The sequence below is a fragment of the Schistocerca piceifrons genome, chromosome 2 (assembly GCF_021461385.2).
Source record: "Schistocerca piceifrons isolate TAMUIC-IGC-003096 chromosome 2, iqSchPice1.1, whole genome shotgun sequence".
Taxonomy (NCBI): domain Eukaryota; kingdom Metazoa; phylum Arthropoda; class Insecta; order Orthoptera; family Acrididae; genus Schistocerca; species Schistocerca piceifrons.
This window is the reverse complement of record NC_060139.1, coordinates 309,007,749-309,022,207: the sequence shown is the minus strand read 5'-3', so window position 1 is coordinate 309,022,207 and position 14,459 is coordinate 309,007,749. Positions and strand designations below refer to the sequence as shown.

At 42.4% G+C, this 14,459-nt stretch overlaps 1 protein-coding gene across 1 annotated transcript in view; it reads left to right on the top strand.

Moving 5' to 3' along the window:
• The window catches only part of LOC124777152, a 184,101-nt gene that overhangs the window by 160,650 nt on the left and 8,992 nt on the right, over positions 1-14,459 (top strand). The window contains exon 2 of the mRNA XM_047252454.1: positions 1,779-1,982. Coding sequence (XP_047108410.1) covers positions 1,880-1,982 — 103 coding nt within the window. The 5' untranslated portion in view covers positions 1,779-1,879. The remainder of the gene's footprint in view (positions 1-1,778; positions 1,983-14,459) is intronic.

The window sequence follows — 14,459 nt, the reverse complement described above, 5'->3', positions numbered from 1 at the left end:
TCATAGTGACCCAAGACCTCGGAAATGTTGCGAGGAAATGCCAATTAATTGGATCTCCAATTTTGGGAGCCGAACCTCTGAAGGCGAAGCGTCTTTGAACAAGAAATAACGTCACATGAAATAACACGAGATTTCCCATGTATTTGGCTGTTCTATGGACGAACAAAAGAACATCATTACCTCGTTACTTCTGATCATCAGCATGGTCAGTGTACCTCTTAATGTCATTTAATTTCTTCACTTTTACGCTTCTTCCAGGGCAGCTGTATTTAGACAGAAATATTTTAGTCCGTGTTTACTCTTGAATGCAAAATATTTTCTGTATACTGGTGCACGTTGGCCGCATAAAATCACTTTGTGATGGAATCAGAAGTACCTTGTCTATGGATGTTGTTGACAAACCTACGAAATTCTAACCGCTGTTGCCATGTGCATTTGTTGGGGAAATGTATTTATATGATTTCCAACAAAATTTAAAGAAGTCACATTATCAACTAAATCACAAGGTTGTTGAATTTCACGATTGGGAAAGAACATATCGTGCACCCAAGATTACACACGAAATAGAATTGTATGCAGTTGGCATGTATGACTCGCAAACCAAAACTGAAGTGGAAAGGAAGAACTAGATTGGTTATGGTGGTGCTGGGTTAATGTTCTTGTATTTATTATATGATACAAAATTTATTTTACAATAGCAGAAAGGTATTTGCGAACTTAGCACCCACGGGGATTCGAACCCTTGAGAGGCTTGGGCCTCCGGGATTTTGCCCCCCTCCCATTCCATCCCGCCCTCTCTCGTCGGGCCTGACAGAGTGTGAAATACCTTTTCAGGAAAATTATTTACAGTTGCAGGTGCTACATGTTGTAGATTTTGAGAACATGATTCCAAATACTTTCCAGTTTCTTGCAGGTTATATACAGTAATGAAGTGTTGCAATCTTCTGCTGATCTGATAATTCCCTGCTTCAGGCACTGTAATAGTTCACATACATAAGGCTTATAATCTGAAATGGGTAAATAATCCTTAATCTCGTATAGATGGATCGAAATTTTTGTGAGACGGAGACGATAGAAATTCGCAGGCACGCTGCATTTCTCTACTCAGAGACCGCACAGGTAGTGTAAAGACGTGTGTTCTAGGAGGAACAATTCGCTATCGGACACTGATTTCTGTTCAAAATCAATTGTATACCCTGGGCTGTCTATAACTCTGAGAATCTGTAAAGGGAATTCAGGAACCCGTCGTATATCTCCTTGCAACGATAAGTGAATAGTATATTTATAGTGACATTTGTACTGGGGCCTCTCGAGTAAAAATTATCTATTTCCATCTACTGCCTGCGAAATGTCTGTTGTACATTTCGTACATGAGACAAATGGGATCTTGATAATAACGAAATAGTACTAAGAAAAATCTGCTGTAAGAACGTTCGAACGGTTGCCTAAGTTGCAGGTGGTACCAGTTAAACGGACCATTACGTGTGTACACGGCTCACACCATACCGAGCACGAATGTCAATGAGCTAATGTGTGACTCACGCTTAACACATCAGGTGGAGCACGAGGGTCGTTACATTATCTGGCAGTTTTACGTTACCTCACTCGGGGGACTCGTACTTACTGTACTGTTGTGACTGAGCGACTAGCACTTGTCGCGAGCGCCATTCTGAGCAACGGTCAGCAGGTGCTACCTGGTGGCGAGTTTTGTTACTATGACAGTAGAACCGGAAAAAGCAATGAGGGGCATTGGTGTTGGGGCACCTGTTATATTGTAGCAGGAAGCGCGGTGGGAGAGCGACGAGGTCTGAGAGCGTGTGTGTATGGCGTGCGGAAAGCGAGGTGGCACGACAAGCTTCGCTGGCGGGACGTGCGGGCGATGAAGCCGGACGCGACCCACAACAGGGCCGATGGCGGTGGCGGCGGCGAGCGGCGCGCGACGCGCCGGCCGCAAAGGGCCCGCCGGCTGACGCGCCGAGCAGGTAGGACGGACTACCCCTAACCTCGCTAACACGGCTGCTCTGGCGCATGGGGCTTGGTCCTACTAAAGTAGACGAGCTACACAAAACGCTTACTTTCTGCATGGCAAAACGCTCCAGGAGACTCTTCATAGTAATCAAGAGGCTTTCGGTGTATTGATTTTCTCTTGTAACACATCCGAATCTTACACGTTCATCTACATTGTGGAAGAGTACAACAGTCCACTGATATTAGTAATTATTTCAACATTAAATAAATGCGAAGAAAGTGCGACTTTCCTCGCATCGTATTCAGTATGTACCACGTATCGTAGTTAGCGCCCGTGTTTCAAAATATTGAAGCATTGTTATGAAAAAAACATTCGGAGCACTTAATTCAATGACAGCTCGTTTTGAAAACGAAACATTCTACCAAAAGAAGCAGCAAATAACGACTCACGCTAACTTCTTTGTGTTGTGCGAAATTTACGCTGCAGTTGAACAAAAATTGCGATGTGCGAGCAGCCTAGGTCTCTCTGGGTCGGTTTCACCACAAGCATTGATACGTATTAAACCAGTACATTTCTCGTTGAAAACGGTACTTGGGTACATGTAAAAGATTCGTAGTTGGAAGTCAGGCACACTAAACACCGGCCCCTTTACGTGCTATCGCTTGTCGAAAAGTTGGGTGTAGTATCTTGAAGCGGTTATGAAGCATTAAAGAGGTTCATATTTTCCGCGGGTCATACACCACAGGCAAACGAAACATCGCTTCGTCTTTTCAGTATTACCTCTGCAGTAAATTGCCAATACCAGCCACGTCGGTGAGACTTTCGTTCAAAGCGATAAGAGAGCATTGTGACTCATTGTGGCGTGCTGAACAGGCGCTGTTCTTCAGAGTATTGTGAATAGTGGGTATTAAGAACCGTCAAGGAAATTTAAATTTGACATACGTACGTCGCGTAGGGCTACCGATTTTAATGCACTTAAAGACGTTATATTTACATGTTTCTTTCACATCTCATTATAGTATATTCCTAAAACGTACTAATCTTGCCTGCATACATGCCATAGAAGTGCTAACACGATAAAATGAGATAAATTAGGGCGATACAGAAGTGTACAGGCTAACTTTCTCCTCGCGCGCTTGCATTACCGAAGGCAAGAAAGTAACAAAGTAACAAGCCCCCCTCCGCTGTACACGTTACGGTGCGAACGAGCGTGTTCTAATCGACTAAACGACCTAAAAGCCTCTGAAAGAAATATGGATTACAAATATGGCTTGTAGGTAATTTGGTAAATTCAATTTCACGTTGATTGGTAAATTAGAAAATGACTGAAACCCATATCTAATTATAGTTTTAACGTTCTACAGTGACAAGTGGATTTGACTTCACAAACCATTCAGCAGTAATTGAAGTTTACCCAAGGAGGAGCAGAAAGAAGCACTTTGCGAACAACAAGAGAAATGAGAGTGAATTAATGGCTAAGTGGAATGACAGGTGTTTGGTATCTCTTGCGGAACTGAACTGAAAACGGAGTATTTTGTGACAGTTCCCTTGTATATCATTGTTGTTAACAAAATGAAATTTTCACTCTGCCGCGGAGTGTGCGCTAATATGAAACTTCCTGGCACATAGAAACTTTTTGCCGGACCGAGTCAGTAACTCACGACCTTTGCCTTTCGTGGGCAAGTGCTCGCTCTCCCGACTGAGCTAACCAAGCTCGACCCACGACCCGCCTTAACAGCTTTACTTCCGCCGGTACCTCATCTCTTACCTTTCAAACTTAGAAAAATTTTCTTGCGGAACTAGCACCCCTGAAAGAAAGGATTATGTGGAGACATGGCTTGGCCGCAGACTGGGGGATGTTATCAGAATGAAATTTTCACTCTGCAGGAGTGCTAGTCCTGCAAGTTTCGCAACAAAACTTCTGTGATGTTTGGAAGATACGAGATGACATACTGGTGGTAGTATAGCTATGAAGGCGGGGTCGTGAGCCGTACGTAGGTAGCCCAGTCGGTGGAGCACCTGCCTACGAAAGAAATACGTCCCAAGCTAGAGTCTCGGTCCGGCATACGGTTGTTACCTGCCGGGTAGGTTCAACATTGTTCTTGATTCGAATAGAGAATAAAAGGCGTAAAACTTCTAATATTACGTGTGATACAATACGGTAATAATACACTGAAGCGCCAAATAAACTGGTATATGGGCAGGCGTATTCAAATACGGATATGTAAACAGGCAGAATACGGCGCTGCGGTCGGCAACGCCTAAATAAAAGTGTCTGACCCAGTTGTTAGACCAATTACTGCTGCTACTATGGCAGGTTATCAAGATTTAAGTGAGTTTGAACGTGGTGTTACGCACGAGCGATGGGACACAGCTTCTCCGAGGTAGCGATGAAATGGGGATTTCCCCGTACGACCATTTCACGAGTGTACCGTGAATATCAGGAATCCGGTAAAATATCAAATCTCAGACATCATTGCGGCTGGAAAAAGATCCTGCAAGAACGTGACCAACGACGACTGAAGAGCATCGTTCAACGTTACAGAAGTGCAACCCTTCCGCAAATTGCTGCAGATTTCAATTCTGGGCCATCAACAAGTCTCAGCATGCGAACCATTCAACAAAACATCATCGATATGGGCTTTCAGAGCCGAAGGTCCACTCGTGTAACCTTGATGACTGCACGACACAAAGCTTTACGCCCCGCCTGGGACCGTCAACACCGACATTGGACTGTTGATGATTGGAAACATGTTGCCTGGTCGGACGAGTCTCGTTTCAAATTGTATCGAGCGGATGGACGTGTACAGGTATGGAGACAACCTCAAGAATCCATGAACTCTGTAATGGCGGGGGGCGTGTGCAATTAGAGTCGCATCTAGACGTATCAGGAGTCCCATATCACCTGCATGCATTCTTGCCCATTGTGCTTTCCGACGGACTTGGGCAATTCCATTAGGACAATGCGACGTCCCACACGTGCAAAATTGCTACAGACTGGCTTGAGGAACACTCTTCTGAGTTCAAACACTTCCGCTGGCCACCAGACTTTCCAGACATGAACATGGGATCCCTCGCAACGAGTTGTTCAGAAGAGATCTCCAACCCTTTGTACTCTTACGGATTTATGGACAGCGCGCGGGGCCCTATATGCTATTAATCAGGTGTACCAGTTTCTTTGGCTCTTCAGTGTAAATCTCTTTGGTATAGTAATGCTTAATTCACAAGCGAGAAATTTAACGCAGAAATACTTTTCAATTTGCTCAACGAGAGCTTTTTTCGAAATAAATTACGGAAATTACTTTAGGGTAAAGGAAAACTTGTGTATTTTGCGGACTGATAAGATTCCGCAAAGTGTAAAGACAAAGATCTGTTTGTGGGAAGAAAAACTGGATAGGTATCTTTTAAAATATCGTGTACTATAAGCGGGTGTAGGATTCTATGTGCTAGTCTAGAAGATAAAACGTGCATGAAGAATCGTACACTTAATTAGTTCGCGTATATGACAGCAAAATTGTGAAATCTTGGCAAAAATGATTTATATAATATAAATCAGAGACCTGTAGCAAACGTTTACTCGTATTTACGATGTGTAGGTCGTGTTGGGTCTCGTAATGCGTCTTGCGAGTCGTCGCCCGACTGTATCGTCCAACGGTGACGGCGGCGCTCGTATCTTTCATTGACAGGTCAATATTATCTCGGCAGGTCGTGTCACGGTAGAAAATGCGAGAAGTCAGAATACTTCCAAGCTCTTCTCTCACTCGCCTCGCACGCGTTATTTTACGTATCGTAAAAAGGCTGTTACCTCTAGCAGGCCCTGTTTACATAGCAGGCACATGTATCGCCACACGCACATAATCCACTGTTTGTTAGATGACTAATGCTTCACGTATTGTTTGATTGATAAACAGAAGGCGACGCACATAGTACGCAGTTATAACACAACGATATGCCGCTTACTAACGAAACATGCACACACTTTACGAGAGCATAATAAGTGTTAGAGTAGCTGCAAGTTGACCTAACGGATTTGCTAACTTCATTCTTACTGCATGTGTGACTTTCAGTAGGCTCACCGCAATTTGGTAGACACGTGAGATTTTGCTCTCTCTTTTCCAACTGAGATTAATGTTGTTGTGACAGCTGGTTAAATCTTTCTCTTTACCATTTTTTAAAAACAGTGTAGATGTTCATTCCATGAACTAACCTTGAAGATAAGCAAAGAAGGTACTGGTACAGTTAATTATTTCATAGCTGACTGTATGACACAGAAGCAAAGAAGGTACTGGTACAGTTAATTATTTCATAGCTGACGGTATGACACAGACTTAAAATCTCCTCAGTATTTTTATTGTTTTGTATCTTGCTAAGGGCAGCTAAGTTCTTGAGTCAACAGTTTGGTAAGTCTTGTTAACTTAGTGTAATCTAACGTTTGATCATACAACCAGAGCACAAAGGTGGCAGCATCCGACACTTACTCGAATGTGCATCTCCAGCTATTAGGCCTATTTTCAGTACTAAATAAGTCTTTCTCTAGGGGAAAGTCATAAAAGATTTCTTTTTGCATGGTCGTATCCGTGTATTGTTGCACAAAATGAGATCGACGTAAAGTCGAGACACCGAGAGTCGGAAGGAACTAGGAAAAGTTCTCGGTCAATTTATTCAGGTGAAAATCGCAAGTCATTTCTCTGTTTTGCTTGCAGCTATCGCTTTCTGTTGAACCGTTTGTCTGTTGACTATAAGTCAAAGTGGAAAAAGAGAGGTAAGCATCGCTATATTGTTTGGCATTTCCAAGAGCAGGAATTGTGATTCCAGCTTACTTGTGGCGTTTTACAAAACAACCAGAGCTAAAAGTCCTAAATTTTTGCTCTTGCCATCGTTGCTAAGTACATTAGCTTTAAAATCGTCGACAGCAGACGCAGAAGACATCACTGACGTAAATAACTGACCTAAATTAATAATGTCGACAGGACAAAAACGAGGAGACTTCGATATCTGCATATTGCACTGGTGTATTTCTTGACAGAGAAAGTGCCCCATGATGACCAGTCTTAAAAAAAAAACCGACTAATTCTTGCTAGGTGCCCCCAGTGACAACGCCAAATTTGTTGGAGCAATGCCCGCCACACTGACTAGGTCCGTGGCCACAGTTTCGTACCAATGACTGTTGAATGACACTGATACGCTACTTAACACGCTTGTGTATTGGAGCCGCGTGACGCACAAGCAGGTGTAAGCTTATGTACTTAACGCCAACATTCCGGCAGTTTGTTCGTAAAGTGTCATATGTGCACGTGACTGACGAGTTCTTGTGGAGTGATTGTGCTACTGTTACTGTTGCTGTTGTGCAGGAGATGGTGGTGATGGGGTTGGAGATGGTGATCGAGCGGACCGGTGTTGGTCGATAGGCTACTCTTCTCGAATAACATCAAAACCAACGGACGACTATCAATCGCCGGCCGGAGTGGCTGAGCGGTTCTAGGCGCTACAGTCTGGAACCGCGTGACCGCTACGGTCGCAGGTTCGAATCCTGCCTCGGGCATGGATGTGTGTGATGTCCTTAGGTTAGTTAGGTTTAAGTAGTTCTAAGTTCTAGGGGACTGATGACCTCAGAAGTTAAGTCTCATAGTGCTCAGAGCCATTTGAACCATTTTTGACTATCAATCATATGCTCTCACTCCATTGGTGTCGTAGGAGTGTTTCGAAATTTAGTCCAGGACATTCGACAGCAGAAAGTTTCTTCTTCTTGATTGTCGCGTCCTCCACGGATCCTGAGAGGGCTACTCGCAGTAGTCCTTCCTGTTCCATCCTAATTAGATGCCCAGCCCACACTATTCCTTCCTTCATTCTTCGGCCAGTATCAGTTTGTGAGTGTAGATCAGCCAGCCATAATTTTTTAATGACCTCCATTCCTGAAACTGGCGGGGTCCCTCCTTGGGTCAAATACTTTCCTTTAATATCTTTCTCTCGAAGACTAAAAGTTTTGCCGCGCGGAGTGGCCGCGCGGTTTGAGGCGCCATGTCATTGCGCGGCCCTTCCCGCCAGAGGTGTGTGTGTGTGTGTGTGTGTGTGTGTGTGTGTGTGTGTGCGTGTGCGTGCGCTTTTGTTGTTGTTAGCATAAGTTAGTTTAAGTAGTGTGTAAGTCTAGGGACCGATCACCTCAGCAGTCAGCAGTTTAGTCCCCTAGGAATACACACACACACACACACACACACACACACACACACACAAAAAAGTAGTTTTTGTTCGTCAGGTTTTCTTAATGTAAATGTTTCAGACCCATATAGAGCTACCGGGAGAATTATACTCTGGTGTAGTCTGATTTTAAAACTTCTCGAAACTGTCGGCTTCACAGAATGTCCTGTTAGCAAAAATTTGCTGTTTGCCGCTGCGGTCGTTGTCATAATCTCAATTTCCATTCTTTTATGCTCCTAAAAATACTCAGACATTTAAATGTGTGTATTCTTTTAAAAGCGACTTCGTCAGCTATTAGATGGTATACCATCATTAAGTGCCTTTCTCACGACCATATACGTTATTGCCTCCTCGATAATTCGTAATCCTGCTTTCCTTGCAATATTTCACTAAGAACTTGTCATGTGCTCAGAGTCCTCTTTATCACTATTTATTAGATCATCTCCCATATATACTAGGCGACTTTTTGTGTTGTTAACCTGTCTTATTCCACTGCGTTTAATTTTTGTGTACTCTATCTTTTCTGGTATTAAAATATATGGTTGATGGAGATAATGCGTCTCCTTGTCTAAGAACAATTTTGACTACAAAATGCTCTGTCACTCCTGTAATAATATTTACACTAAAATAGGTTTTGTCTAAACGTGTCTGTACTAGATAGACTGACGACTGACTTTCGTGGAAACTGATATTCCTTAAAAACATTGGTGATTGTGCTCCGCTCCTCCCCGCCCCTCCTCCCCCCCCCCCCATATATGTTGTCATAAGCTATTTTGAAGACAACTAAAACCATGTGAATATCAACGTTTTTGTTACCAACCTTTCTATGTTGCCTGTCTGTTAGTAACAAGATAACCTGAAGTTCATCTTTTCTTCCTGAAACCGCATTGATAGTCGCGTATAATTCACACGTACCGTTCTTTCTTAGTATAGGACAGATTACTGTCATTTTCCAGTCGTTGGGCAATGTTTAGTATTCCCAAACATTCCGTAACTGTTTCATAATCGTTTTAACGAATAGCGACCTCCATTCTTCATTGGCTCTCCTGCAATTTGATCTCCGCCAAAAGTCTTATTGTTTTTAAGATTTGTGATTTGCCGTATTTCTTCTTCGTTGGGGGGTATCTACTTTGCTATCTACAAAGCCTGGTACCTCACACGGAAGAGACAATCCTCCAATGTGTGGTGCTTGCGGCACACAGATCACTATGCGCCAGATTTTATTAGTCTGTCTTATATTCCGGCCAGAGGGCAACGGAAGATTTACCGACAGATGTGCCATCTATTTTGAGTAACGTTCAGACGAATGGGGTGAGAGTTTTAAGGTTTTGTGATTTGTTCCAGTTTCCTCATATTTTAGGGAGATTATCTGAGTGTGTTGACAGAGTGACTGGGTCACCCATGTATTTTGTAAGTGGTCAGCCTGTCACATTTTCATGTGCCTTTCTTTACGTTCTTCTGTCATTTTGCTTCTGCTTAATCCCAGGTGTAGCATCTTTCCCCGTTGTCTTAATGCATGCGAGAGTGATTGTATGGGTCAACGCAAGTGAGGTGGGGCTTTGTGCATGAGTGTCATTTTATAGGTCTTCTCCTCATTGCGTGACAACAATTTTAGTATTATCGACATTCGTTTCTCCTAATGTGTGTAAGGGCGCTGGTAAGCTTGCCGTTGAGTTCTGGTAAGCCATTCATTCTCTCTCTCTCTCTCTCTCTCTCTCTCTCTCTCTCTCTCTCTCTCTCTCGTTTTTCTTTCGTATATTTCTGTGTTACTTTCTTTACTTTTTGGTACATTTGTCTTTTCCTGTGGCGGATAAGCGCTCTTCTGCTTCTTCTACTAGCTCTTTTTAATATTTCTCCTGTCCTAGTAAGTTGCCGTTTTCTACCTTATTCTGATAAACTTGTCTCGTAACTCCTGATCCCTCATATTTTCTAATCACCTCTTCCTAACTACCCCCCTCTCTCTCTCTCTCTCTCTCTCTCTCTTCTGTTTTTAGATGGCACGCTTGATTTGAGTCACACCTCATCTAACCTCTTCAGTTTGCCTAAAATTTCAGAGGTTACACCGTTTACTGTTTCCGTAATTCGAGACCAGTCGTGGTTGATACTAGTCTCCCACCATTTCTTCACATTTAGTTAGGTTGTCTGCTAGTGTTGACTCGTAATTCTATTAATCTCTCTTTTGAGACTAGTTGTATCATAATATTTAGTCTGTCTGTTCTCTATGCAGTTACTTTATTTTGATGTTCAGAACTTTAGACTACAAAGCTGTAACCTTTATTCAGCTCTGTTTTCCAGCAAGTTATTGCCCATCCGTATAGTCGCAACGTTTGGTATCCAACTTACGTTTGTTTTACATTCTGTTCGGCGTGTAAATTGGACATTATACACACTATTGCAAGACCTAACACTTATCGACCAATTCACGCGTGACGTGAGAGTACATAACTGTGGAGAAATTGTGTGTATTACGTCCAGCCTTGTCGTCAGATATTCTCTCTCCATGCTCATCGTCAAGTATGGGGTGTACAGGAAACCTGCTTTCTTGGATCGCTAGACAACATTCAACCAATTCGTATTAATGAGTTTTGTTACAAAAAGTAAATGACAATACTTTAATTTGACACTACTTTAATTTGACACTACTTTGACACTACTTTAATTTGACAGCACTTTAATTTGACAGCACTTTAATTTGACAGCACTTTAATTTGACAGCACTTTAATTTGACAGCACTTTAATTTGACAGCACGTTAATTTGACAGCACGTTAATTTGACAGCACGTTAATTTGACAGCACGTTAATTTGACAGCACGTTAATTTGACAGCACGTTAATTTGACAGCACGTTAATTTGACAGCACGTTAATTTGACAGCACGTTAATTTGACAGCACGTTAATTTGACAGCACGTTAATTTGACAGCACGTTAATTTGACAGCACGTTAATTTGACAGCACGTTAATTTGACAGCACGTTAATTTGACAGCACGTTAATTTGACAGCACGTTAATTTGACAGCACGTTAATTTGACAGCACGTTAATTTGACAGCACGTTAATTTGACAGCACGTTAATTTGACAGCACGTTAATTTGACAGCACGTTAATTTGACAGCACGTTAATTTGACAGCACGTTAATTTGACAGCACGTTAATTTGACAGCACGTTAATTTGACAGCACGTTAATTTGACAGCACGTTAATTTGACAGCACGTTAATTTGACAGCACGTTAATTTGACAATTACACAGATGTGTCGCAGGCAAAGGGCGACATACAAAATAATGAATCTTCTTCAGTATAAACAATTCCTAGTCTGAGCTACATATGTGCAGGCAAAGTAACAGGCGTTGCTGCTTGTATCCAAATCGCTAGCCTGGAAGGTGCTATTCAACTGGGGCGTCGCCACTTTTTTCCCCACAAAAACAGTAACAGAAATGGCTACAATGAAATGACATAAATAAGGTGACAGATAATTGCAGTCATAAATCACAGCATTCAAAGAATGAGTCTTTAGCAGTAGCACAACTTAGCACCTTCACTGTCACCTTCAACTGGTGGCAGTGCAGCATGCACATTTTCTTCTTCTGCAGCCTGAGGTTCCTCATCATTATTTCCCAGACCCAAGATTAATCATTCAGTAAATCCTTGATGTGTGTTCCTTCCAGGGTAAATTACATGGACAGAAGAGAAGTCCCGAACAGCGACATCGCAAAATACTTCACTGCCTTGTTATTTTTGTCAGTTCCAGCCTTCTAAACACATCCATAGGGAGTTCAAGATCTTCCTTTATATCAGACACCAGATGTTTGTCGCCATATTCTTGTATCTGCTGTACTACTGATTTATTGTTCATGTGTGACTTGCTGGTAAGGTTAGGGTCGGGAACGTGACCCAACCCATTCCCTCTCTACTAGAGATCCAGTTCCTAACCTATACCCATTCTGTTGAAGACAATTCGGAGCATGTTACCATATTTCTTATTGTGATTCTGATATTTAAGTATTTTCTTGAATTCATTTTCCATATACATCTTGTATTCAATCTGTTCATCGTTCCCAATATTGTTAAAACATAACTTGTATCGGTCGCGGCGCCTATAACCTCTTCCCATAGGGGCCGCTGTTGTCGCGTTGTCGTCCTGGAGAGGGGTTACAGCCATCTCTTCTCCATCGTTACCGACGGGCGTGCCGGCGTTTAACTTTACGCCGTGTTAGTGTGTAATGCAATTTGAATAACTACTGTAGCACTTCCGTCGTCATACTTACTCAACTTTTTTTTTCTCGAAGTTCAAACACTGTGTGAGAATAAGCCGTGTAGGATGGACTTCGAGTATTCACACATTTAACTATTCCTCAGAGTATTCACTCATTTAAGTATTCCACACACTATTCGTCCTTTGAATTCTAGAGTTGAAACAGGGAACGCTACCATCAGTACCTTTTTTCCATTTTAATTTTGACGTTTCAAAGTGTATTTGACTGTGAATCATCGCCTCGAGCTACTGAATTTAACATTTCCTTTGAAACGGACACACGTTGAGTCAACGGATTAAGATACTGAAAAACTTCTCTGGTCGATGAAAGTTTGTTCTGGCAACAACAACAGCTAGCGAAGGAAATGTTTCGTGGTTGGAGGTGGTTAAAGAGGACGTGAATTTTACCTGAATGGTCATTCGGATGTGATCTTGGAATGTGGTCTGTAGTGGTCACAAAATTCTTACACGAGAGGCTTCATTCAAGAAAAATATGCACACTCTGGATTCTATAGTGTCAACACGGGAAAATAATAATCGACGTTTCGAATTGTCAGCAGATAGATGCTTGACAGTTTATTAAATTTCTTCTGTTTTTACTGCTGCGGCATCGTATAAAATACTGCTATAACCTACGTGTTTAGGCCTTGTTACAGCGGCCTTCTTCAGTGTTTCCCCCGGCGTGTGCAAATTACGTCGCTACCGGTTTCATAAGACTACAGACCAGTGACCTCAGTGAAACTGACGTAGGTCGTGGAAGTTTTACATGCTTGTTTTTTTCCCTGTCATGTTAAATATTTGGCATCTGAAAAATTAATGTACCAGTTTCATCTAGAGATTAAACTGCAGGCGGTCATATCGCCATAATCACACCTGAGTAAGTCAGTTCAATAACCACAGATTGATAAACTGAATACGTGTTTTGAAGGTTAAACCCAACTACGACCCTGCGTAAGTTAATGTTCCGCAATAACACAGATGTCCACAGACGAGCTTAAAACGTTTTTCGTGGAATCAGGATATCTATAGGCCATATTTTGCATCGTATAATCTGTTTCTTCTCACAAAAGCGAAAGAAACCACCAGCACACATTGGTTTGCTCCCTAGAAGCTACTGCACCTGTCCAAATTGGTTTTGAGTACCCTTCGCGAAGCCTGAGGTGAGGTGGTTTGCTTCAGAGGGTGCCATGGAAAGTGCAGCTTGAAGAAAGCACTGTGTCAGGTAATAGAGAAATTTCACTGTAGCCTCAAATCCGTCAATATGGCTCTCGTACAAGATCTGCCGGCACTGATTCTTCACTGTTCTCTAGCAGTTGGTACCAAAATAGCAGCGTGGCAGGTTGTACTGCTAGAGAACACAGAGCACCTCCTTTATTCGATACACGGTGTGTATAAGCTCCTAATGGTCCACAGGAGAAAGATATTGAGCCACTCACTGCGCCTTGTGTGTGATAAAAGTTTGATTACCTAAACGATTGCTTCACGTTGGTTGTTGCTGCGGTGCTCAGTCCGAAGACTGGTTTGATACAGCTGTTCACGCTAATATATCCTGTGCAAACATCTCCATCTATGCGCAACTATTGTATCCTATATCCATTTGATCCTGCCAGTCGTAGTCAAGCCTTGGTCTTCACAATTTGTAACCCCTAACTTGCATCCCTTACCAAACTGACCACACCTTGACTCCTCAAGATGTGACCTACGAGTCGAACATTGCTTTTATTAAAGTAATGCCGTAAATTACATTTCTCCCCAGTTCGATTCAGTACCCAATTAGTTATCCGATTTACCCACCAAATCTTTGGCAAATCTTTGGCGTTCTTCTGTAGTCACACATTTCAGAACCTTTCTTTCTGTTCTTGTCTGAACTACTTACCGTCCACGTTTCACTTCCACACAAGGCTACACTCTGAACAAGTACTTACAGGAAAGACACCCAACAGTTGAATTTATGTTCGATTTTAAGAAATTTCACTTCTTCAGAAATGCTTTTCTTGCCATTGTCGGTCTGCATCTGCATTTTGAATCCCTTCTACTCGG